Below are 25,709 nucleotides of genomic sequence, written 5' to 3'. Positions count from 1 at the left end.
GACAATAAGCATTTTTCCATATGCTTAATGACCAGTTATATATCTTAATGGCCAATTACAGAAATTTGGTAAACTGCCTGTTCAAAACTTTTTGCTATTTTTAAAAAAATGGGTTGTTTGTCTTGTTATTTAATTGTGGGATACATATCTGGATACATTCTGTCAGATATGAGACTATTTTCAACAAGACTGGTTTACCTGTTAATTTTATTAGTGGTGAGTTTTGATACATGAAAGTTTTCCATTTTGGTAAAATCTAATTTGTAGAGTGTTTTTGCTTTTAGGGTCATTGTTTTATGCAATTTGTATAAGAAAACCTGGCTCACCAAAACATATTCAATTCACAAAGATATTTTTCTGTGTTTACTTTCTAAAAGTTTTATAGTTTTAGCTTATAAATGTGTTTCTATAATTCATTTTGATTTGGTTTTTTGTGTGGTGTGAGGTAGGGTCAAGTTTTTTTTTTTTTTTTTTTTTTTTTTTTTTTCCTTTTTTTTTCCCCCTAGTGTGGACGTCACTTTCTTGAAAAGGATTTTTTTTGTTTATTGGATTGTGTACTAGGGTTCTCTAGAGGGACAGAACTAATAGGATATATGTATATATGAAGGGGAGTTTATTAAGGAGAATTGCCTCCCATGATCACAAGGTGAAGCCCCACGATAGCCCATCTGAAAGTTAAGGAGCAAGGAAGACAATAGTGGCTCAGTTCAAGTCCCAAAACCTCAAAACTAGGGAAACCGACAATGCAGCCTTCAGTCTGTGACTGAAAGCCTGGGAGCCCCTGGCAAACCACTGATGTAAGTCCAAGAATCCAAGAGCCGAAGAATTTGAAGTCTGATGTTGTAGGACAGAAAGCATATCCAGCACAGGAGGAAGATGAAGGCTGGAAGACTCAGCAAGTCAGTTTCTTGCACCTTCTTCTGCCTGCTTTTTCTAGCTGGACTGGCAGCTGATTGGATGGTGCCCACCCATGCTGTAGGTGGGTCTTCCTGAGGGGGGTCTTCCTCTCCCAGTCCACTGACTCAAATGTCGGTCTCTTATGGCAACACCCTCACAGACGTACCCAGATACATCCAGAACCAATACTTTGCATCCTTCAATCCGATCAAGTTGACATTTAGTATTAACCATCACAGATAGCTTTGGGGTTCATATGAAAAAATTAGATGATTTGTATGTCTTCTTCTGTACTCTCAATTTTGTTCATTTGACCTACTTGTTGATCCTTATGCAAGTACTAGTCTGTCTTAATTACTGCAGGTTTCTGGTGTGTCTTAAAATCAAGTAGTATAAGTCCTCCACATTTATTCTTTTTCAGGATTGTTTTGGATATTCTAGATCATTGATTTTCATACAAATTTTGGAGTTGCTTATCAATTCTACAAAAAATCTGTGGAATTAAATTGGTACATTAAACCTGCACATCAATTTGGAAATAATTATATCTTAAGAGTAGGGAGTCTTCTAATCCATGGACACGGCATATCTCTTTATTTCTATTTATCTCTATTTTTATTAGGTATTTAAAATTCTATTTTAGTGATGTTTTGTAATTTTTAGGGTAGAGGTTTTGCCCTTTTTTGCACTAGTGTTTTTCTCAAATAGTTCATGAATTTTTTTGTGGGGGGACAGGGGAAGACATTATTGTAATGAAATTGTTTTTAATTGTTTACTACTAGATAGAAAAATACAATAAAATTTTTGTATCCTAATCTCATGCCCTGAGACCTTGCTAATTAAATAATTAGTTGTGATAGTTGTTTTATAGTGTTTTGGAGATTTTCTATGTCAACAATCATTCCATTTGCTAATAAAAGGTTTACCTATTTTCTCCTTTATTTATGCTTTTTAAATCTTTATTGCAGTAGCTAAAACCTTCAGTACAATATTGAGGAGAAGTGATGGGAGCAAGCATCATTGTTTTGTTCTTAATTTTAGGGCAAAAAGTGCTCAGTCTTTCACCACTAAAAACATGTTTATTTCTAAGTTTTTCAGAGATACAATTTATCAAATTGAGCAACTCTTTTTAGTTGTAGTTTTCTGGAACCATTTATCATGTTTTGTTGTTGAATTCTATCAAATACTTTTTCTACATAGATTGAAATGATCATATTTTTTCTCCATATTTTGTTACTATGCTAAATTACATTGATTAATTTCCAAATTTTAAACCAACTATATATTACTGAGATAAATCCTACTTGAATATGATACCTTATTCTTTCTATGTATTGTTGAATTTGATTTGCTAATATCTTATTAGAGAATTTTACATCTATATTCATAAGGAATATTAGTCTGCTTTTTTGGTAATATCTTCGTCAAATTTGTCTTCAGGGTTATAGTAGTCTCTAAGATGAGTTCAGTCATTTTCCTTCTCTATTTTCTGAAAGCACTTGTGTAAAGTTGGTGTTACTTCTTTAAATGTTTGGTAGGATTTACAAATGAAATTATCTGGGTATAGAGTTTTCTTTCTAGTAAGGCTTTTGACTACAAAATTACCTTCTTTAGTAGATATAAGGCACTCAGATGTTGTGTTTTTTCATATCCAACTTTTGGTAAGTTATATTTTTCAAGAAATTAGTTTTCTCTATGTTGGCAAATTTGTTGGCACAAAGTAATTCATGATGTTCTCACAGGATCTTTTTAATTGTTGTAGTGTCTATGGTTGTAACTCCTTTCATTTCTGATACTAGCAGTTTGCCTTCTTTCTCTTATTTTCTTGTTCAGTTTATAATCTTAACTCTTCAAGATAGAACCTTAGGTCATTGATTTTAGACATTTTATTCTAATATAAGCATTTTAAGCTATAAATTTTCCTCTAAGGATTGCTTTAGTTACACCCCCAAATTTGATATGTTGTATTTTGATTATTATTTAGTTAATATTTTCTAATTCCCCTTGTGATTGCTTCTTTGACCCATGAATTATTTAGTTATGTGTTGTTTAACTTCCAAATATTTGGTCTTCCTCGAAGCTTTTTATTGTTACTGGTTCTAATATTTTTCACTGTGGTCCAAGAACATACTCTACAATTTCAATTCATTTATATTAATTGAGACTCATTTTATGCCCAGCTTATGATCTACCTTTGTAAACACACTATGCCCACTTGAAAATAATGTGTATTTAAAAGTTGTTGGCTGTAAGATTCAGTAGATATTAGTCCAGTCAAAGTGGTTAATATTATTCAGAGCTTCCCTGTCATTGCTGATTTTTAAAATCTAGTTTTATTAGTTTCTGGACGGTTGTGTGAAATATCCAACTAAGGTTGTGGAATTATTTCTTCTTCTTTTAATTCTGTCAATGTTTGCTTCTTATACTTTGAGATATGTTGTTAGAGGCATGCGTATTTATGATTATTTCCTTATGATGAATTGTCCCTATTATTATAAAATATCCTTCTCTTTTTCTTCTAGTACTCTTTATTTTGAAACTTATTTTGAGATCAGAGTACCCATTCTAACCTACTTATGATTACCACTATGATCACTACTTATGCTTATTGAGTTCAGACATTTTTCTTCTTTATTTTCTTAAAGTGCTTGTGTAAAGTTGGTGTTACTTTTTAAAATGTTTGATAGGATTTACAATGAATTTATATAGCCATTCTAACCTACTTATGCTTACTGTTTCCATGACATATATTTTTCTCTGCATTTATTTTCATTCTTTGTTTTTATATTTAACATTAATTTCTTGAGGATAGTGTATAGTTAGGTCTTGCTTTAAAAAAAATCCATTCTGACAATCTCTGCTTTTTAATTGTATTGTTTAGTTCATGCACAGTTCATGTAATAATTGATACGGTTAGACTTAGGCCTATTGTTATTTTATTTGCTTTCTTCTTACCTCTTCTTTTTTTCTTGTCTCTGTTTCTTCTTTCCTGTATTGTGGATTAGTTGAATATTTAAAACTATCTTTTAATTTATCTATTGACTGTAAGTGTACATTCCAGTATTATGTTTTTAAAATGTTTCTCTAAAGGATTATACTGTACATTCTTGATTTATTTCACAGTCTGTTGAGGGTTAATATTTTACACTTTACATAAAATGTGAAAACCTTACAACTGTAGAGGCCATCTACCACCCTGTCTGCCTTATAGTATAGGTGTCAAATGTATTGCAGCTTCTTAAATTCTAAGTCTCTAACACAATGTTATAGTTTTTGCTTTAAAAATATATATGTATAATTAAATAGAAATAGCTAGAATATATTGTTATTAGGTATAAGATTTTGCTTTTAAAAATTAGGAGGAAAATAGTTTTTGATATTTATCCATATTTTTAAGGAAAATCTAAGTTTCTTTCTGGTATCATTTCCATTCAGCCTGAGGAATTTCCTTTAGTATTTTATGTGGGACATGTCTCCTCTTAATTTATTCTCTTTATTTTATCTGAAATGTATTTATTTCACCTTCTTTCTTTTTTTTTAATTATTATTATACTTTAAGTTCTAGGGTACACGTGCACGATGTGCAGGTTTGTTACATAGGTATACATGTGCCATGTTGGTGTGCTGCACTCATTAACTTCTTTCTTGAAGAATGTTTCTACTGGATACAGATTTTTAGGTTGACAGGTGTTTTTCCTTCCATTACTTTAAAGATTTTGTCTCATTGTCATCTAACTTTCATAATTTCTAATGAGAAATCATCAAAGTTTGAATTGTTATTGTCCAGTATGTAATGTGTCACTTTTGTCTCCCTCCTTTCAAAAAGTCCCTTAAAATTTGACTTTTAGAAGTTTACCTATGATATGCATAGGTGGAAACTCTTGACTTAAAAAATAGTTTTTCTTGCTTTGTTTAGATTTCCTATCTTTTCCTTTATTTCAGTCATATTGCCCTTTATATCATGTAGCATAGTCATAGCAACTGCTTTATTGTCCTTTTGCTAATTACAACATCTGGGTCATCTTAAGATTTGCCTCCATTGATTATCTGTTCTGTAGAGAATGGGTCACATTTTCCTGGTTCTATATGTCAAGTAGTTTTGTCTTACATCCTGGACATTGTGAGTGTTATTTGGTAGAAACTTTGAATTCCATCGTATTTTTTGAAAACATATTTTTAACAAGCAGTTAACTTGGTTGGACTTATATTGCATATTCTGCCTCTTGGGCAGGCATATAAATCTCAGACCATTTTTTTTTTTTACTTAACTGAACTGCTTTCAGCTTGTTCTATGTCTGTAATCTTTAGGAGTCAGCAGTAGATTTGGTCAGAGGTTATTTACCACATTTGAGGCTCCTCTTGGATTTCTCCTCTTGGATCCTCTTGGATTTCTCAGAAAAAGTTGTGGCCCAGTGAAGTTAGGAGGTTTGACCGTAATCTCATGAACAGTGACTGAACTTAAACAACAGCAAGAAAAACAAAAATATTTTAGAGTAGTGTCTCATCTTAATGTGTAGAATTCATGGCTTTAGGACAATTGAAGCATTCCTTTTCAACCCATGACCCAGTTAACATCACAAAGAGGCATACCACTTTCCCCCCATGTCATTGAGAGTTTTGTTCCTGAACCTTTTGTACTCCTTTATGACATACGACCAAATCTGTTAGTGTGTGGCCTCAAGATTTTCAAATTGACTGTAGCCTGTCATCATCCCTTGAAAATGGAATGGATCTTTTGAGAAATGTAAGCTTTCTAGAAGGTCTATTTCTAAGTTGCTTTTGGGTGTTAGCAATTTCTTGATGACACGCACATTTATATAGAATGTCCACAAATGTCCAGTATTCAGCATGAGGTTAGCCTACTTTAAGGGAATAAAGCATAGCTTTACTCTGGTCAAAATGCTAAATAATCCCTGCCTTTCATAATAAATGCAGGTGAAGTCTACATGACTATCATTCAAGTTAAGGTGGAGGGGGCTGGCATAAGATGAAGAAAGCCATCCTCCTCATATTGAATAAATATTTTGGCTTTGCCGTCTGCCTTTGGCAGTTTTGATATCTGGCATTCATTAAGAGTTTTCCAAAGACATTTCATTGTTAAACTATGACAGTAGCCTTGGTTATCAGGAAAGAACACATGTGAATTCACAGAAATCTCATTTTACTGTCATGCTGGGAGAAGTTGTGCCTCCCAATATAGCACCAAAGTAAACAACTGCTGGCAATCCATTGATTTTTAGCAATAATTTACTCACATTTTAAATAACCATTTTATGACTAAATTCTGGGACAGTTGAGGCACACCAGATTAATTTGTGTATAACCAGTGGAAATGGTTTAGATTTTGGAGTCAGGCCAATGCTGATATGTGTTAGTGGTGGGTACCTAGGAAAGCAAATTAACTTCTCTGCAGCTTAGTGTTCTCATCTGTAAAATGGAAAGGGAATGGAGAACCGTAGTACACTGGAGTGGCTGTTTTTGACTCTCCAGCATGCTTCTGGATCCCTTTTTCTTATTATAATAACATTCCTTCCCTTTGGAGAACACCTGCTCTCCATGTCACTGTGGTCCCCCATTCATGTTGACTGTGTGATGTGCCTGTGCCAGCCACATGGACCATATTCAGCCAGACATAGTGCCTGGTCCAAGGTGTGGCCGTGTGATCCAAGCCCAACCATTCAGAAACCTTCTGTGGAATCAGAGGTGAAAAACTTGCTCTCAGTTATCATGCGCTGTAAGAAAACAGGTCTGCATTTTTTTGGTCGTTGTCCTTAGCAGTTGGTGAAGATGAAGGTTTACCTGTAGAAGAAAAGAATGAAGCTTAAAGCAAACAGAAACAGATATACGAGGTGGGTGAAGAGATGGCGTTGTTGGTGAGGGTTGAGATTAAGGTGAGGCAAGTAAGTTAAACATGTACCTTGCTTTCTTAAATTTTGCAAACGCAGGCTTGGCACTTGCTTCCTTAAATTTTGCACCCTGGGCACATCACTGGCCTCACCCTGGTCCTGGCTCTGCTGATGACTGTCCTCACCTGGATTCCCCCAGAAGTTGATTTTGAGAGAAAGAATTTAGTGCAAGCTGTTTGTTCAAAGATGATCCCAGGAAACATTTGTGAGAGAGTAGCGAGACAGAGGAAGGAAGGCAGTCAATAAAGCGTTTTTTATCAAGCCACTCACCCCCGTGGGCTTCTGGAGCTTACTTTCATGGAGGGTGTCAGGAGACAGTGCAGAGTGTGTGGCTGGTGGCCGCAGATGAGAAGCTAATGCATGGATGCGCAATTTTCATTCAGTGACGGTGGAGGGCTGCCCGTGCAGCATTGCCTCTCCTGACCTTTGGCTTGCTCTTTGTGGGCCATTGCAGGTGTCACAGTAAGCCTGAGGTGTGTGGATGTGATGAGAGGGACCTGGGTGGACACAGCAGCGCTGCCACCTTCTCATTTTCCTGTTCCCGTGAGTTACCCACTGTCCTTACCAGCTACAGGAACTAACAACCTTTTCTGCTCAAGTGAGATCATGTTGGGCTTCCAGTGTTTGCCACCTAAAGAGTCCTGACTAATCAGGAACTAATAATGATGGTCCTGGCAACTGGAGACCCATTGTCTCCCTCGTCCCACTAATAGCCCAGTATGCTGGATGTTATTATCTCCGTTTTACAGATGATGAATCCGAGGCCTGGAGAGGACCCCTCCGCCACGCACAACCCATTTTATTTTCACATGTCCCTCTCAGATGCAGAAGTGACATTGAAACTGGCTTCTATCACAGGCACATCTGCTGGAAACCAGTGGGGTCAGGAGGAAAACATCCATCAGTGTCCAATGACAGACATTTGGTTTTGGATGCAACAGGGCGTAGAGGAAAGGGTACAGGCTTCCAGATGGGGGAGGTCTGGCTCTGGGTCAGAGCATGCTTCTTCCAGTCATGGAAACTTGGACCATGTGGCTCCTGCAACCCTCCCTTTTGTCTTCTGAGGAAAAGTAATGATTATAATGGACTTCAGGTTCTTATGTGAGAATAAGGGGGCAAGCAATGTTCAGCCCTCAGCATGGTACCTGGTGTGTGGATGGCCTTTTTCTTTTTTTTGTTTGTTTGTTTTTGTTTTTTTAATTTGGTAAAATTCAGCCTTCATTGATGAAAAAAACAAAAAACAAAAACAAACAAACTGTAAGGAAAGTAGGGCCTAGAAGGAACACTCTCAACCTTATAAAAAGCGTTTACCAAAAACATACAAAAACATTTTATATGATGCTGAAAGATCAAATGCTTTTCCAAAGTAGAAACAAGGCAAAGATATGACTCTTGCCACACCTATACCCATCAACAAATGTCCTAGCTATTACAATAAGAAAATAAATAAAATCATACAGATTTACTATGAATAAACAGAACTGTCTCTATTCTTAGACTCATGTTTTTTCTACATGGAAAATATCAAAGAAACTACAAAATGTGTACTAGAATGAAAATATGAGTATAGCAAGCTTGAAGAATACAAAGTCAATATATAAAACTATGTTTATGCTTTGGAATATTTATTAAGATAGCAATTCTCTACAAACTTATATACTTACAGATTTGATTTTGATTCTGTAATCAAAGTCACAGAAGATTTTTTATAGTTGTCAGTAATAGATTCTAAAATTTCTGTTGAAAGTAAGGGACCTAGAAGAGCTAAAACAATTTTGTAAAACAAGATCAAAGTTATAGAGGTATATTACCCAATATCAAGATTTACTGTGAACCTACAATGATTGAGACAGCATGTTATTGATGAAAGAATAAACACAAATAATAATGGAATTTGAGAGTCCTACTAATCTATGGCTGGGTGGCCTTTTTCAAATGCCTTCCATCTTCTTTTATTATTTTTTTGTGACTGAGTTTCGCTCTTGTTGCCCAGGCTAGAGTGCAATGGCACAATCTTGGTTCATTGCCACCTCTACCTCCCCGGTTCAAGCGATTCTGCTGCCTCAGCCTCCCAAGTAGCTGAGATTACAGGCATGTGCCACCAGGCCCAGTTAATTTTGTATTTTTAGTAGAGATGGGGTTTCACCATGTTGGTCAGGCTGATCTCGAACTCCTGACCTCAGGTGATCCACCAGCCTCGGCCTCCCAAAGTGCTGGGATTACAGGCATGAGCCACTGTGCCTGGCTGCCTTCCATGTCTTCTTGAAGCCAGCATGGCTAGGATTTTACTTGGCTTGGGGGTTCTAGAAGGATCTGGGTATCCACATGGAGGAACATTCCAGGGAGAAGACCTGGGACTGAGGCCCTTCCTGTGTCTGGTGCTCCTAGTGTTGTCCTCACCATCTCTGCCTCACAGCAGCGCCAGGCTGCTGATCTGCCATCCCTGTGTGACTGAGATTCCCAAGGGGCTGGGACCTGGTCGTGCCCATCCACACTTAGCTTGGTGTCCAATGTGCGGTAAAGGCTCAGCAAGTGCTGGTTTAGTGAGTGCTCGGGTGAGAGAGGGAAGGGGACAGCAAGTCTTGGTCTAGATAGCAGCCAGGGATGTGTGCAAATCGTGAATTAGCTTGCCTGGTTGCTGCCTCCCTCCCACTCGGGATATGCGCCAGTCCCTCCATGCCAGCCCACGAGGTCATGCAATCTGGCTTGTGCCTGTTTTTCTGACTCTGCTTTCTATCCCCTCTGTCTTCCTGCTCATTCTGCTCCAGCCCTTCAAGTCTCTTGACCATACTGGAGTTATTTCTAACTCAGAACCTTCACACTTGCTCTTCTCTCTACCTCAGTCACCTTTTCCCCAGGTGTTTGCAAGGCTCACTTATAGCATACAGGGCTCTGCTCAGATGTCCACTCTGCGGCGCCTTCCCAGAATGCCCACCCTCTTCGTCTCCACCTCAGCCTTCCATGTTTCCTTGCCCTTCTCTTCCCCTTTTCTTTATAGTACCTATAACTACCTGTGATTCTATTATGTGTTTATGTCCTCTTGGTTATGGGTCTCATGCACCAGAACATAAGCTCTTTGGAGGCAGCAGTGTTTCCTCTTGTTCCCTGTTTTATCCCTAGTTCCTGGTAAGCAGTATATATGCACACACACGCACATATATGTACATATACACACCTGTCAAACAGTTCATAGAGACACACATGTATATGCATATACATATTGACATATCCGCTGATATGGTTTGGCTCTGTGTCCCCACCCAAATCTCGTCTCGAATTGTAATCCCCACATGTCAAGCGAGGGGCCTGGTGGGAGGTGATTGGGTCATGGGGGCGGTTTCCCCCATGCTGTTCTCATGATAGTGAGTTCTCACGAGAGCTGATGGTTTTAAAGTGTGGCACTACCTTGCTCTTTCTCCTCCTGCCTTGTGAAGAAGGTGCCTGCCTGCCCTTTGCCTTTTGCCATGATTGTAAGTTTCCTGAGAACTCCCTGGCCAAACGGAACTGTGCGTCAATTAAACCTCTTTTCTTTATAAACTACCCAGTCTCAGGTAGTATCTTTATAGCAGTGTGAGAACAGACTAATATATCCACCAAACAGTTCACATATATATACAGTGTCTAAGCAATATATACACATGTGCATATACATATACATATATACCTCTCTACATGATATATACAACCACTAAACAGTATATATGTACATATACATATAGATCCACCACAAAACATACAGTACACATATTCATACATACACATACATGTATATGCACACATATATACACTCACATGTATGTATATAACTATACATATATACATACACCATTAAAGTGGTCTATGTGTACACACGTATACATATAGCATATATTCACATATATGTATCTATGATACAGATAACATATATAATGTAAATGAATGAATATTATAGAAATAAATAACTATAAATGAATGAAGAACTTAACAATTAACCAGTCAACAGATACGATTTTCACAAATGGTTTATATTGATTTACTCAGGGTTAGTCCAGAGGTGAGTTTCTCCCACTCCTCTGCATGCAAATTCACTTCTCACAGACACTCCTCTTATTTCCACTCGCCCTCCTCCAGCCCCTACTCTCCACGCTCCATCGGCTCCTCTTGACCTGTTTGATGGCTGAGCCAGCAGGAGCGTCCAGGGTGAAGTGCTCCACTTTGAGTTAACTGTGTGGCCAGCAGGCCTTCTTTATTTCTGAGGGACGGAGGAGGATACCTTTGGGAGGACTCTGAGGAGTGTGCTTCAAAAGTGTCTTCTTGGATTGGCACGTGGGCCTTCTGCTTGAAGAGCTTCAGGGTCAAGTGAAGTAAACATGGAGTTAATTAAAATTCATGGGATAGCTGGAGGCAGTCTGCACATAAAATGGCAGAAAGTGGCACAGTGTTATATGATAATAGCTCTTTATGCCCTTCAAAGGAAGATTCTGGATAAACTTGAGCAAGAGTTGCACAAATGATAATTCCAGACTCTATACTGCCTTATTATGCAATGATGATCATTTCCAGACCCAAGCATATTATTACTTGTCTCATTCCACATGAGAATGAGGAAAGCCTCATTCCAGGCTCTCGCAGCTGCATGTGAATTCAGAGTGTGGAAAAAAGATTTGATTAATAGCAGACTAACCAACTTAGTGCTCAGACTGCAACAAATCCATTTGGGAATTAAGCAGGGATTCGATTTTAGATATATGTTTGTAAGTTTCAATGTTCAAAAGCATTTGGCTTATCAGGGTTTTTTTCCCTTAGAAATGTATTCTTTTAGAATCTTTTTGATCTTTCAAGGTACTGGGTCTCCAAGATAATGGCAGCATGCTGGAATGCACAGCAGGATACTGAGTTCAACAGTAAATGTTCACGGATCACTGCTCTGCCCTAGCCTTATTTTAGCTACCTGTGAGGATGTGGCAAAAAAAAAAAAAAAAAGCTGAACAAGGTTCCTGACACTGAAGAACTGACAGTTTCATAGAAGCAGCAGACCAACATACAAACAATAAATAAGCATGATGATTTACATTGATGATAGCTGCTCTGCAGAAAACGTGTAGTGCAGTGACCTGGGAGGGTGGGACTGCTTCATTGGGGGTGAGGGCAACAGAGACAGCCTCTCTCAAAGGAGAAATTTGAGCTAAGATCCAACTGCTGAGAAGGAAATGGGCCACGTGGGGATCTGGGGAAAAGGTCATCACAGACCAAAAGAGCAGCAGATGCAAAGGTCCTGAGGCAGCAGCAGAATTAGCAGTGGAGCATGTAGCAGCCTGGGTATCTCCAATGCCCAGCACTGTGTCTGCCACAAGCGAGGACTCAGAATGTTTGGTTGCTCTTTGTAGTGAGCTGAATGAGTTAATTAGCTAAGAGCCTATTAGTTAAACAGTTTTGACTGCAAAGGTTGACAGAACCAAGTTGAAATTCTGGCCCAGCCACGTGACTCTGGTCGTTGCCTAACTTCTCTGAGCCTTGAGTTAGCTGCTATTCCTATGTAGGAATCATCTTTAGAATTCTTAACAATGATGCGTTTACTAGAAGCCTTCATTGTTCGTGCAGACATCTTCATGAAGGATGGAATCCATTTCTTTTTAATGAAATATTTATTCATTTCATATTAATTAGGTTGTGTTTGGCTTGAGGCATACTTTGGAGGAATGTGTCAGCTCCTGGGGATCACTTTATTAGGAGCTAAATTTTACAGGAAATGCAGACTCACTTGCAAATGCTTGCAGACATCAGCCAGAGCAGATGATCCATTACTGACCAGCTTGGTGGACCTCATTGCTCATCTGCACTTCTTAGCATCTTCTCATAATGACGTCTCCTTCTGTCCAGCAGCCAAGCGTTCTCAGGCCTTTGCCTATCTACAGAGTGTTTCCCAGCTCCCTTTACCCTGAGGGCACCAAGGGTGCCAGTGGCACAGCGCTGGTCCTGGGGTCCCTGTACCCTGCTTTGCTGTGAAGTTTCCTGACACTGTGATGTCCTCCAGTGTGTGTGAGCAGGGGCATTCACTTATTTTTATTTTTTATTTTTATTATACTTTAAGTTCTAGGGTACCTGTGTACAACATGCAGGTTTGTTACGTATGTGTACATGTGCCATGTTGGTTTGCTGCATCCATTAACTCTTCATTTACATTAGGTATTTCTCCTAATGCTATCCCTCCCCGCTCTCTCCCCCACCCCACAACAGGGCCTGGTGTGTGATTGCAAGGACAGAAAACCAAACACGGCATTCACTTATTTTTAAAGCACACTATCACCTCTCTTTGTTCCCCTCCACCTGCCGCCAGAAAGAGCTCCCCACCCCCAAGCCAAATTCTCCACGTAGTTTGTTTATTCCCTTATTCATTCATAATTGTATACTTAGGATCCTCTTTTAAGACAGCTCCCCAGTGCTCTTAGAACAAAAGTCAATGGTGTTAGTCTGCTGGAGCTGCCACAACAAAGGACTACACAGTGGGGGGGCTGAACAACAACATGGAGTTTTCACAGGTCCGGAGGCTGAAGTCCGAGTCAAGGAATTGGCAGGGTTGGCTTCTTCCAAGGCCTCTTTCCTTGCCTTGCAGATGCCCATGTCTTCTCCCTGTATCCTCACATGGTCAGCCCTCTGTGTGTGTGTCTGTCCTGATCCCTCTTCTTACAAGACACAGTCATATTGGATTGGGGCCCACCCAAAGACCTCGTTTTACCTTAATTACCTCTTTAAAGCCTCCATGTCCAAATACAGTCACATCCTGAGGTGCTAGGGGTTAGGACGGCAGCATACGAACTTGGGGGACATACAGTTTAGCCCATGGCACCAACCCTTTAAACATGTCATTCAAGCCATCTGTCACCTCCCCCATCACTCACCTCTGTCATCTCATCTCAGTGATGTCAGTTGTACAATGTTGCAGGTGAATACCAGCAAGCTTTGGCCAACACGGGCTGCAACTCACTGATAAGGGGCAGGAGGATACTGCTTCTCAGCTCCCCATGGGCGGGCCTGCTTTGCTGGAACACGGTTCGGACACTGTAGGGCTGTACTTACCAAAGGGGTGCCCCATGGTGCAGTCTCTCTGTGTACGCTGACTGAGGAAAACGTATTTTGGAACCAAGTAACAAGCTGTTTGAGCTTTGTGTGCTTACTCTTTAAGGGACTGTGGAGAAATGCCAAATGCCAGTATTCGTGGCTACAGTGGCTCCCTAGGCTGGTAGGAAGTTGAATTCAGGTGCTGAATTCTGATACCGGCTGGCTCATTATCAGATGTTTTACTCGAGGTTCTCTAGTGAAACAGAACCGATGGGGTGTAACTATATATAAGTTATTGGAGTTTGATTGATTTCATTGATTATATGATTATGAAAGCTGCCAAATCCAAATCTTTAGGATAAACAGTCAGGCTGGAGACTCAGGAAGAAGCTGAGGCTACAGATCAAGTCTGAAGGGCATCTGCTGCAGAATCCCCTCTCATGGGAAGTCAGTCTTTTACTTCATTCAGGCCTTCAACAGATTGAGGAAGTCCACCCATCTTACAGAGGGCAATCCTGTCTTCAAAGTCCACCAGTTTAATATCAAGCTCACCCCAAAACACCTGCACAGACACATTCAGAATCATGTTTGACAAAAAAAATCTGGGCACCATGGCACCGCCCAGTTGACACAGAAAACTATCCATCACACCAGACAACCACGAACTCATTCCTGAAACCCTTCTTGGGCTACTTTGTGCATCTCCACAATGGCCTGTGTTCCTCAGAAGAGAGATGGATGCCGATCACACACCTGTGATGAGCAGCATACTCAGTGCTTACCATGGAGTCTTTATAACTGCCCATTAAGGCAAATACCACTCATCCCCACTGTACAGATGGGAAGTTGAGAAAACGACCAACGTGTGAACATGTGCCATGGCACGTCTCATCTCTCTGAACTTCCACAGAGGCTGTGCCCTCTCCTGGTAACCCCCTTCCTTCTCCCCCTCCCCATACCTCCATCCTCATGAGACCAACCCTTGCTGACTATGCTAAGGTTCAAATGCTACCTTTTCCAGATTGCCTTTCCTAAATCCCACATCTGGTTTAGGATCCCCCTTCTGGGGTCCCTTAGCCCCATGTACTCACCTCTCCCATGTGTTTTCTAAATAGTAATGACTCTTTCATTCATTCAGCCACAATTATCAGCTAGGTGCCTGCTGTGTGCCAGACGCTGAGGATGATGCAGTGAACATAAGAGAAAAATCCCTGTTGTCATAGGGTTCACAACTCAGTAGGGGAAGTGAACAATGTATGAATGAAGCAGGAAGCATGTCTTGTGATGGGAGCGCAGCAGAGAGGGAGGCTGGGGTGCTGGGGAGGGCTTTGCCCCTTTGCACAGGGAGGTCAGAGGTGGCTTAGCTGGTAACATGACCTGTGAGCAGAGCCTGAAGAAGACAAGGGCCCAAGACCTGTGGATGCCTGAGAAGAGCATGGTGGGTACAGGGAAGGAGCAGAAGTCACTGTGGGAAGTAGGAGGGGAACTAGGACCAGGCCACTTAGGGCCTGGGGATCCACAGTGAAGGACTTTGGCCTTTATTCCTGCATATTGTCTGATTATCCCATTATTCCTCGGGTTCCCAGGGGAGAGTGATATCCTCATGGCTGACATGGTACCAGGCCCATGGCACGTACTTAATATATGTTTATTGAGTGACATGTTCATCCAAATAAGTATTTTTCTTGAGACCAACTTTTGATCCCTCCGATGAGACTACCATTGATCAGAGCCCACATGGGATTTATGTGCTGTGAAAAGTCATAATTTGTGTATTATTTGTGGTGGACTCAGCAGCAAGGAACGAAAAAACCTGCCTCATGGTGGCTTAAACAAAGAGGGGTTTATTTTTCCCACATAACAAGAAATCTGAAGGCAGGAGGCTCCATGATAGCAAATTCAGCGTCTCTGAGACTTTCTTGGCCTCATGGTCACAAGGGGCTGCTGCTGTTCCAGACATTACATCTGTGTTCAAGGTAGGAAGGACAGGAAGAAAGCTGGAGAAGAGAAAAAGATGAGACCGTCTGTAGTTACTCTCTTTTATGCAGAAAGCAGGACTTCCCCTAGAAACCTCTAGCAAACTAACATGTCCTTGGTTAGAACAGTGGCTGTTGCTGGCTGTAAGTGCGTATAGGACGGATCACATTGCTTTCTTGAAGTAAATGGTCCTGCTGTAAAGGAGAAAAGGGGAGGTTGCATATTAAGTAGTAAAAAGCTTCATCTGCCAAAGATAGTCGTCTTTCAGTGAATTATTTGAGCAATAGTAGCCAGCTTGATCATCTCTTTAGTAATCATGTTTAATTCTGTTTTTCTTACCCCCCACCCACCCCAAATTGGTCATTTCCCAGAATCTTGTCCCTGCAAGCACAACCAGAGTCTTTTAATATCACACTGTAGTGGTTTATTCATTCAACAGTTTTTGCTGTGCGCTACTCAAGCTGGGGGATGGTAGAGGTGGGCAGCACAGAGAAGAACTAGCCCAGTGTCTGCCTCAGGTCCCGTTGATGGGGTAGAGTCAGACCCACAGCTGGCCAGCAAGCAAGATGAGAAGAGGGCAGCCCAGGCTTACTATGAAAGGATCCTTGAGACTTTGTATCCCATAGTCCTGGGTTTCCGGCACAGCTCTAGCCTCTCTGTTGTGTACTCGTCTGTCGGCCTGGAGCTTGGGTTGCCTGAGCTGCTAACCAGGGATTAGAGTCCTGACCATAAAGGATGCTGTGAAGACACCAAGCAAGGACTTTATTGAAGATTCGAATAAAATCATTCTCAACTCGGACTGTACTTCAGCCTTCGCTGGGGCACATCTAAAAATTGCAAAATCCCAGGGCCTCCCAGAGCTTTGGGTGTGCTGCAGAATCAACATCGTCAGCGCCCCGAATATACTGTAAATTCAGGACTGTGACCACCGCGTTGCAGGTTCTCAGTACGCTCCAGCCGCCTTCTCCACTGACTCAGGATCCATTCCCAAATTTCTGATGCTCAGTGTGCTTGGCATGCCTTTCCTACAGCAAATCAGCTGAAATCCGTGCTAGCTAGCATTTATCTATCTGTCCCATTAAGTCGTAATTAATAATGATGACATCAGATCCTAATTGAATTAGACTAATGAGGAATGTTAATTGGGTGCTTGCCTTTCAGTAGCAGCTTGGGTGGCTTTGGCCAAATTGCTTGTTCTCACCTCATTAACTGTGATTTCCTGTAGAAGAGGGCTCTGGGCAGCCCTGCCAAGGACCCCAAACTTGGGCGAGGTGCCACTCGAGATGTAGCTCTTCTATTTTGAAGTTGAAGGTTCCCAGGACCTGGATAGAGTCTGCCGTTGGTGACAAGTGTTCAGCTTCCTTCTAGGGCACCTGTTGTGAGCTCTGAGGCCAAAATGCAATATCAGTTTCAGCAGATCCCTCAATCACATGGTTGTCATGGGATTTGGGGCAGGGACGTATGGAAGCCTCTCTTCCTACACTGTAAATATGGAGTCACTGAGGACCGCTGACCTGCTCTGGGCCATGTGGGACATAGTAGACCAGTGTGTATGAAATTCAGCTGCTTTGAGGATTCAGACTTGGAGGTCAGGGCCAGGGAAGCATTGAGGTCAGTCAATGGCAGGCAAGGAGTGAGGCAGGAGAAGGCTTGCAGGGAGGGTATTCCAGGCAGAGTAAGTGAAATATGCTAATGCAGAAAGGTGACACTTTCACACGTGTGAGCCCCTGAACAGGAACTGAGTTGACATGGCCTCTGTCTTCAGGGTGCTTGGAGTCTGACTGCCAGATGATAACAGGGGTTTATAATACAGTATGTCAAGCCTTACAGTAGAAACAGGGCTTATGGCAGCTCGGTGGGAAGGGCAGCACATACAGCTTCTAGGATTAAAGGGAAGGTTCCGGAAGATGTAACGTCTGGGCAGAGATGGAGCTAGCCAGTCTGGCAAGGCCAGATTGGGTGGCAGTAGGTCAGGGAAGGAGGTAACAAGGGCAGGAGAGGTTGGTACTAGAGACAATCTACAAAGAAATTCTAAAGAGTTTGAGATAGAGTGAAGGGGGTGTGTGTGTGTGTATGTGAGAGAGAGAGAGAAATATGTTGGAGGGGACAAAGTCTTTGAATGCCAAGACCTTGACCTCGAACATTTTCTGAAGGCAAAAGAAGGCCCTTGCAGGCTTTAAGTCTTTGATTTTTCAGACATTCTCACCAGGCAAAAGGACATCTACAGAGACCAGAGCAGAGGTGGGGTGGCCAGTTTGGAAGCTATCAGTGAATTCTCCGTATTTCTGAAATTCCAAACATTAAGCCTTAAAATACCAGAAATCACTCTAGTTACAAGGAACCCATGGAGAGAGGACACTTTGCCAGAGGCTCCGGGTTTGGGTCCAGGCATCAGTCCGCCCCTTACTCCACCAGCCTGTGTTTTCTGCTGCTTCACATGGGCCACATGCTGTGGCTGGCTCTTGCCACTCTGTCCCATGGAGACCTGACTGTGGACCTGGGAGGGGTGGCTCTGTAGACCCATTTCACAGTGGAGGAGACTGAGGACCACAGAGTGTTTGGTCAGGTTATTTAGCCACTAGTGGGTGGCAGTGGTGGACACTTATAGATTGTGATAGCTTCTTAAACCAGGTGGCTTAAAACAATGGAAATTTATTACCTTACAGTTTTGAAGGCCAGAAGTCTTGAATCCAGCTGTGGGCAGGATAGTTTCCTTCTAGAGACTCCGAAGGTGGATCTGTCCCATGCTGTCACCCAGCTTCTGGTGCTGCTGGCCAGCCTTGGCATTCCTTGGCTTGTAGATTTATCACTCCAGCCTCTGCATCCGTCCTCACGTAGCCTTCCCCCTGGATGTGTCTCCTCCCCTTCCCTTATAAGGACACTTGTCATTTAATTTGGGCCCATCCTAATCCAGGATGATCTCATCCTGAGATCCTTAACTATTACATCTGCAAAGACCCTTATCCAAATAAGGGCACTGTCTTGGTCTGCCTGGGCTGCTGTCACACATGCCATAGACTGGGTGTCTGAAAGAACAGAGATTTATTTCTCCCGTTTCTAGAGGCTGCAAGTCCCAGATTAAGGCAGCAGCACGGTCAGATTCTGGAGTGGGGCCTTTTCCAGGCTACAGGCTGCAGGCTGCTAGCTTCACACCGTATTAGCACAGGGTGAACAGCAGGAGCTCTGATGAGCAGAATGAGGCTCAGAGACGGTAGGCGACTCGCCTGTGGTCACACAGCAAAGAGCTGGAATTTAAGCCCTGCTCAGAGTAGCCCCTGAGCTCAAACTCTCTGTGACTTTGACTCCCAGGAAGACCCTTGTCTCCACTCAGTGCATTGGATATAACTTGGCTCTTTTTTTTTTTTTTTTTTTTAAAGCCTTTATCTCCTGGTCAGGTTAAGTCGGTTGTTGTTACCAGCCGTTCTTGGTCAGTGAGGAAGCAAGTCCAGAGGGGCCAGGATTTGTGCACAGCCCCACTCATAGTCTGCAAGAGGGCTAGGTTCAGAGCCCAGCTCTCCTGACCGCTGGTCTAGCCCTCTTTGCTCTGTGTTCCTGAGAAACGGAATGCTTCTGAGGTGCCCTAGAGAGCATGTGGTCTTAGCCCTCAATTTACCGGGGAGGTCGCCAAGGTCCAGATGATTAATGGATCCCAGCCGCACTCAGAGCTCTGCATCCAGCTGGCCAAGACCCCTGATCCTTGGTCTCTCTTATTTGCAAATCAGAACTTCCAGACTGCATCCAATATCCTGTACCAACCGCCTGCTTTTGCTTGAATTGAAAAGTCAAACTTCCAAGCTCTATTGAAATCATTAGTTCTTCTTTGAAAGGCAGTTTTAATTTTGGAGAATCTCTTCGAGTTCCTAAAATGTCTCTGAGCTGAGGTGAGAGCCATCCCTTGAAACCCAGGAGCGCCATGGATGTCTTTATCTGAAGGGACGCGGCCCCCGGGAGCGCTGCGCAGACCCTCATTCCAGTCTAAGCTTTTCACACTGATGCAGCCAGCTGACAGTCAGGCCCCGGCCCCGCAGAGGCAGTGCCCGCCATCTCTTCTGAGAAGGCAAATGAGAAGTGAGAGAGATGACAAATTCTAATTAGTGGGATTATCCTCCCACGACATGTCTGGCTTCAGATGTGGGTCTCAGGGCCTGGTGCCCGGGCCTCCAGAAGTCCTTGCTTGGATTCCCACAAAGCCAGGACCCCTGAGGGTACATTTGCACATCATACCTTTGCCTCCTTGCATTTTATATTCTCACGTTCACTACTGGAAATGGGTGTTCCGTGGGCCTTTGACCTCATGCTGCAAATTGTACTCTGGAAAGAACATCTTTTTGCAGATTTCATGAAACATGCTATTTAATTGAGATGCAGTTGACATTTATCATCCCACAGTGCCGCCTGGCACTCCCACTTCCTGGTCCTGTTTAGTTTCACCCCAGTGGTGCCGGGTGGGTTTTGCTGACTCAGTTCAGACATATGCTGAGACTGAGGCCAAGAGAGGCAGCAAGAACCAAAGCCAGAGTCGGAATTCAGGCTTCTGCCATCGTACTGTATCTGCCTTGAATAGATTTGCAACGTGTCAGAGCTGAATGGGGTCCAGTTTTCAACAGAAGAGTGGCTGTGATGCCAGGAGAAAAGCCTGAACTCCTTCGCTGGGTCCTCAGGCCAACGGTGTTATTGCTGGCGTTTTCCAGCATGTTCCATTTCTCAGGGAGGCCGCGCTGTGGTTGAAAAGTGAGAGCTGGGGAAGCAGAGAGCCCACGTTGGAGTTGAGCCTTCAGAAAGCACTAAAACCTTTCTAGGCCTCACTTTCCTTTCTCTGTAAAGCAGGGATAGTTAATAGTCATTGTCCTTGATGGAACGGTGTCCCACTCCCTCCAAATTCAAGTCCTCTTGGAACCTCAGAATGTGGCCTTATTTGGCAGTGATATCATTGTAAGTCTAATTAGTTAAGATGAAGTCATACTAGATTAGGGTAGACCCTAAGTCCACACTGACTGGTGTCCTTATGAGAAGATGAATGACGCAGAGACGTAGGGGAGGATGCCATGTGACAACGGAGGCTAGGACGGAAGTGCTGCAGCTGTAAGCCAAGGGCAGCTGTAAGCACCAGGGGTTGCTGGAGCTGCTCCACTCTGGAAGAGGCAAGGGAGGATCCCCCCAGGAGCCTTCAGAGGGGGCAGGGCCCTGCTTACACCTGGTTTTGGACTTTAGCCCTCAGAACTATGAGCCAATAAATTTCTGTTATTTAAGCCCCCCAGTTTGAGGTACTGTTATAGCAACCTGAGGAACCGACACCATCCCTCCTCGAGGTGTTGGAAAGATTAACTCACACAATCCTTGCTAACTGTCCAGGGAACCAATACAGTCCTTCCTTGGGGTGTTGGGAAGACTAGCTCATACAATCCTTGTTAACTGTCCATGCCACGTGGTGCGTGTCAGCCCTGCTCACTTTTCCTGCCATGCTTGCTGTGTCTCCTCGGCTCCACGCCCTCCTTTACAGGGTTCCCTTTCCTTCGAAGCCTCTTCCTTCACCCTTACCGTCTTCCCATCCTTTAGAGCTTACCCCCCCGGTTTTGATCCTGCGGAGAGCCTTCTCTGACAGCTCCCATCCTCCCACCCTGCCCCCAACTGCCCCCAGGTAAGGCAGTCACTCAAAAGTCCAGGCCTTATGGATTTGAACCCCCACCCTGCCACTTGGTGGTTTGTTGAACTCTGAACAAGTTAATTAGTACACTTGGGGCTACAGCTTCCTCATGCCTTATCCATAAGGTTCTTAGAGGGATTCAGTGAGATGATTAAGGAGATAATTTGCTCAGTGTCTGGCCTGCAGTAGAGTGTTCAATACAGGACCACTGTCGTCATAGCTGTCCCCAGCTTCTCCTGTGCTCCCCCAGAACCCATGTGCCTGAGTTTGGGTTTCTCCAGAATCAGGCTCCAAGGCAAGGATTTGAGGACAGGGCATGGGAGAGGCAAAGAGAACACAGGGAAGGATAGGAAGGGAGACAGCCAGGAAAGGGTGTGCTGTCAAGCCTGTTACCCCACTGCGGGGCTGGGCAGACTTACAAACTCCGGGAGCCAGTGTAAAACACCGGCCTCAGCCTCATCCCAGGTGACGGGCAAGGGAGAGGGGGTGCTGATACTCCAGTTTCTAACAGTCGTGGATCGAGTATTGGTCTGAGGGCATTAATTCCCTGGCTTGGCTGGTCTGCTGCATGGGCAGCAAAGTGGGTCCTACTGGCAAAAGAGAGTCCTCAGGGAGAGAAATGCAGGACTGGTGGATGGAAGTCAGGCAGGTGGGTGCAGAAGCAGGAAAGGTGAGGAGATTTCAGGTGGGCACAGAAGTCTGCAACACTTGTGCATGCCACACATCTCAGGGTTATAGTCACTGGTGCTTTTTGCTTTTATCTATTTTCCTCATGGGCTGTGAGCCTCTTGAGGGCAGGCCTGCTTCTTCCATCTTCTGTGTTTGCATCTCCTCTTTCAGCACTTAGTACCTGGCCAGTGCTCATGTAAATATTTAATAAACCGATGAATCTGGTCCAAATCCTCCATTTTGCAGATGCAGAGAGGTTGTGGCTCACTTAACAGAGCTGCTCCACTAGCAGATTTTAAGAACAGGGACGTGAATCCAGAAGTAAAAATGCAGTGCGGGGTGGCTTTTCTCCTTTGTCTTCCTTTTCTATTGTTGGCCTGAATGTTCTCCCCTTTGGCTGTTACTCAGGTATGCATCGTGCAGAAGCGAGACACTAAGAAAATGTATGCAATGAAGTACATGAACAAGCAGAAGTGCATCGAGAGGGATGAGGTTCGGAATGTCTTCCGGGAGCTGCAGATCATGCAAGGGCTGGAGCACCCCTTCCTGGTCAATCTATGGTGAGTGTGGCTCTATCCAGGGCTCCTATGGGGAGCCAAATGCAAATTTGAAGGACTCTTCTGCATGGTAAAGAGAAAGGGATGAAATGTTCTGGGTTCAGTTATTCTTAACTATTTTGTAGAATACGTTTTCTGATGAAGTCTATAGGCATATGTTTCATTTTCATTTTAATTCTGTCCTCTTATCTGATGAATCGGAGTGGAAAATAAATGGAGAAAGGTTTTGTGTATTTGAGAAGATATGTGGAACGTTATAAGAGAATGCCAAGGATAGGCTACTAAAGGGAGTGGGGAGCTCAGTGTTTCAGAAAGTCATAGCCGTAGAGCTGATGGCAGGAAGGGCCACTGGGAACCAGTATTCTACTTCAGTACAGATGGCTGCCCATCATGGAAGTACCAAATTCGGAATTCTCAATCCAGCCCCCAAAACCTGCCATGACCCATGTTTCAGAACTTTCACTCCAACCCATCTTTGGCTATTATCTTCACTTTAAATTTGCATCCTAGAAACACAGCCTGTTGGTGGTTCCCTGCCTCTGTGCTTTTGCGTGTGAAACCTCTTCCTAAAACACTCACGTCCCCGTCTCCAGCGTCCCCTAACCAACACTTGTGCGTTCCTGGCACCCACCTTAGGAAACCCTTAGGTTCCTAAGAGCCCTTGAAGACCCACAGGCCAGCTGAGTGCCCCTTACGACCTGTCTTGTCCTGTGTTTGACCTAACACCATCTTTATCACAGTGAACCCAGATTATTGCATTACTTATCTGTCCTCACACAGAAATTGCTTGTTTCTGGGAGTCTAACACAGTATCTGACACATTGGAGGGACTTAGCAAGTGTTTCCTAAGCTGGGTTGTGTTGAAGGGGAGAGAGAGAACAGGCTGCTTTAGGAAACGAATTCTGACCGTTTCATTCAGCGGCTCAGTTGACCCACTGACCTTAAGAGCTGGGACGGCCACCCTGGAGGGGTGAGTCTAGCTTTGCACGTACTTTACCACCACTGATTTCGGTTGCTCTGCACACTTAGAAGCACTTTGAACATTGAATGATAGCAGAACAAAGAGGAACACAGATTGTCCCATTTGAGAAAATCAAGGTGTGAGTGCCAGGTGCCACAGACGTGGGCATTGCCATGGAGAAAACCCAAACCAAATCTTGTCTGCCAGAGTCTCAGTATCCACTCAGAGTTCCTTGTGTCTCTACACAGTGATCTAAACACTTTGATTGTTTGGGATAAATAAACCCCTTTGTGTTTTGATTGTTATGCAAGGGAATTTTCTAAAGTGAATCTTTAATCCAAACAGCAACATATGTTCCTGGCAAAATATAGAGAATAAAATACATAAGAAAACAATAATTACCCAGCATCTCTTCGGGTTCAGATTAAAATTCCATGTGTAATTATTTTTATACTCCTTTTCTTGTATTTTTTCATATAAATGACATATAACTGTATGTGTTATTGATATATAAACATTCAGCTAAATTTTGTATTTTTTTTCTGAATTAATATCTGGCAGGAGCACTATCTCCTTATTACTGCAAACTTTTTGTAAATCATTTTTAATGGCTACATAATATTCCACTAAGGAAAAGCACAATAAACCATCTAATCAAACCTTCATTCTGTCACGTAAGTTACTTGGGCTGTTTCTAATTATTTTGCCAATGAAAATACTTCTGAGAGGAATATCTCTGAACCTGAAGTTTTTCAGGTGGGACACCTTTAGGTGGACTAAGAAAATCAGATGCCTAGTGGAGCTTGTATGATGTGTGTTAAAGGAGAGGAATGTGTTGGAGCAGCCTTTTCTTAGGCACCATTTTTTTTTTTTGAGATGAAGTTTTACTCTTGTCACCCAGGCTGGAGTGCAATCGTGCAATCTCAGCTCACTGCAATCTCCGCCTCCAAGGTTTAAGTGATTCTCCTGCCTCAGACTCCAAAGTAGCTGGGATTACAAGCTCCCGCCACCACACCTGGCTAATTTTTATATTCTTAGTAGAGACAGGATTTCACCACATTGGCCAGGCTGGTCTCGAACTCCTGACCTCAGGTGATCTGCCCACCTCAGTCTCCCAAAGTACTGGGATTACAGACATAAGCCACTGCGCCCAATCTTAGACACCATTTCTTGATCCTCTGTTCATGGTCTAGCAACAGATGCCCTTTGGTTACATGACAGGGCTGGGTATATAAGAAAATTATCTGCAAATGTCAGCCTTTGGTGGCTTTGTATTTTATTTCCATCATAAGCAAGAAAGGGGTGAGCCTACTGCTTGACTTTGGAGTCACCCCTCAGACTCTGGGCCTCAGCTTCCTCACTTGTCATAATTACGTAATAATGCCTTGTTTACCGCTAGGACTGTTTTGAGAATTAACTGAAAAGAAGACATGAAAGTATATTTTCTGTAAGTAAAACTATTGTTCACTGTAAGAGGTTATATATGTGTGTATGTGTATTAGTTCACTCTCCTACTGCTATAAAGAACTGCCCAAACTAGGTAATTTATAAAGGAAAGTTTAATTGACTCACAGTTTCACATGACTGGGGAGGCCTCGGGAAACTTACAGTCAGGGCAGAAGGCAAAGGAGAAGCAGGCACCTTCTTCACAGGGCAGCAGGATGGAGTGAGTGCCAGTGGGGAAAATACCAGACACTTATAGAACTATCAGATCTTGTGTGAACTCAGTATCACCAGAACAGCATGGGGGAAACCACCCTCGTGATTTAATTACCTTCCACCAGGTCCCTCCCATGACATGTGGGCATTATAGGGATTACAGTTCAAGATGAGACTTGGGTGAGGACACAGCCAAACCATATCATTCTGCCCCTGGTTGCTCTCAGATTTCATGTCCTCACATTTCAAAACACAATCAAACCTTCCCAACAGTCCCCCAAAGTCTTAACTTATTCCAGCCTTAACCCAAAAGTCCAAGTGCAAAGTCTCATCGGAGACAAGACAAGTCCCTTCCACCTGTGAGCCTGTAAAATAAAAAGCAAGTTAGTTACTTCCTAGAT

General features: G+C 42.8%; 2 protein-coding genes across 3 annotated transcripts in view; one reads left to right on the top strand and one right to left on the bottom strand.

Moving 5' to 3' along the window:
• STK32B (serine/threonine kinase 32B) overlaps positions 1-25,709 on the top strand; it is a 401,787-nt gene that overhangs the window by 95,500 nt on the left and 280,578 nt on the right. For both annotated transcript variants that reach the window (XM_028848342.2, XM_001094166.5), the window contains exon 3: positions 22,540-22,691. In XM_028848342.2, the coding sequence (XP_028704175.1) occupies positions 22,540-22,691 (152 nt within the window). The remainder of the gene's footprint in view (positions 1-22,539; positions 22,692-25,709) is intronic.
• The window catches only part of CYTL1 (cytokine like 1), a 333,526-nt gene that overhangs the window by 132,038 nt on the left and 175,779 nt on the right, over positions 1-25,709 (bottom strand). The window lies entirely within an intron of this gene.

This window comes from Macaca mulatta, chromosome 5 (assembly GCF_049350105.2).
Source record: "Macaca mulatta isolate MMU2019108-1 chromosome 5, T2T-MMU8v2.0, whole genome shotgun sequence".
Taxonomy (NCBI): domain Eukaryota; kingdom Metazoa; phylum Chordata; class Mammalia; order Primates; family Cercopithecidae; genus Macaca; species Macaca mulatta.
This window is presented reverse-complemented; position numbering and strand designations above follow the sequence as displayed.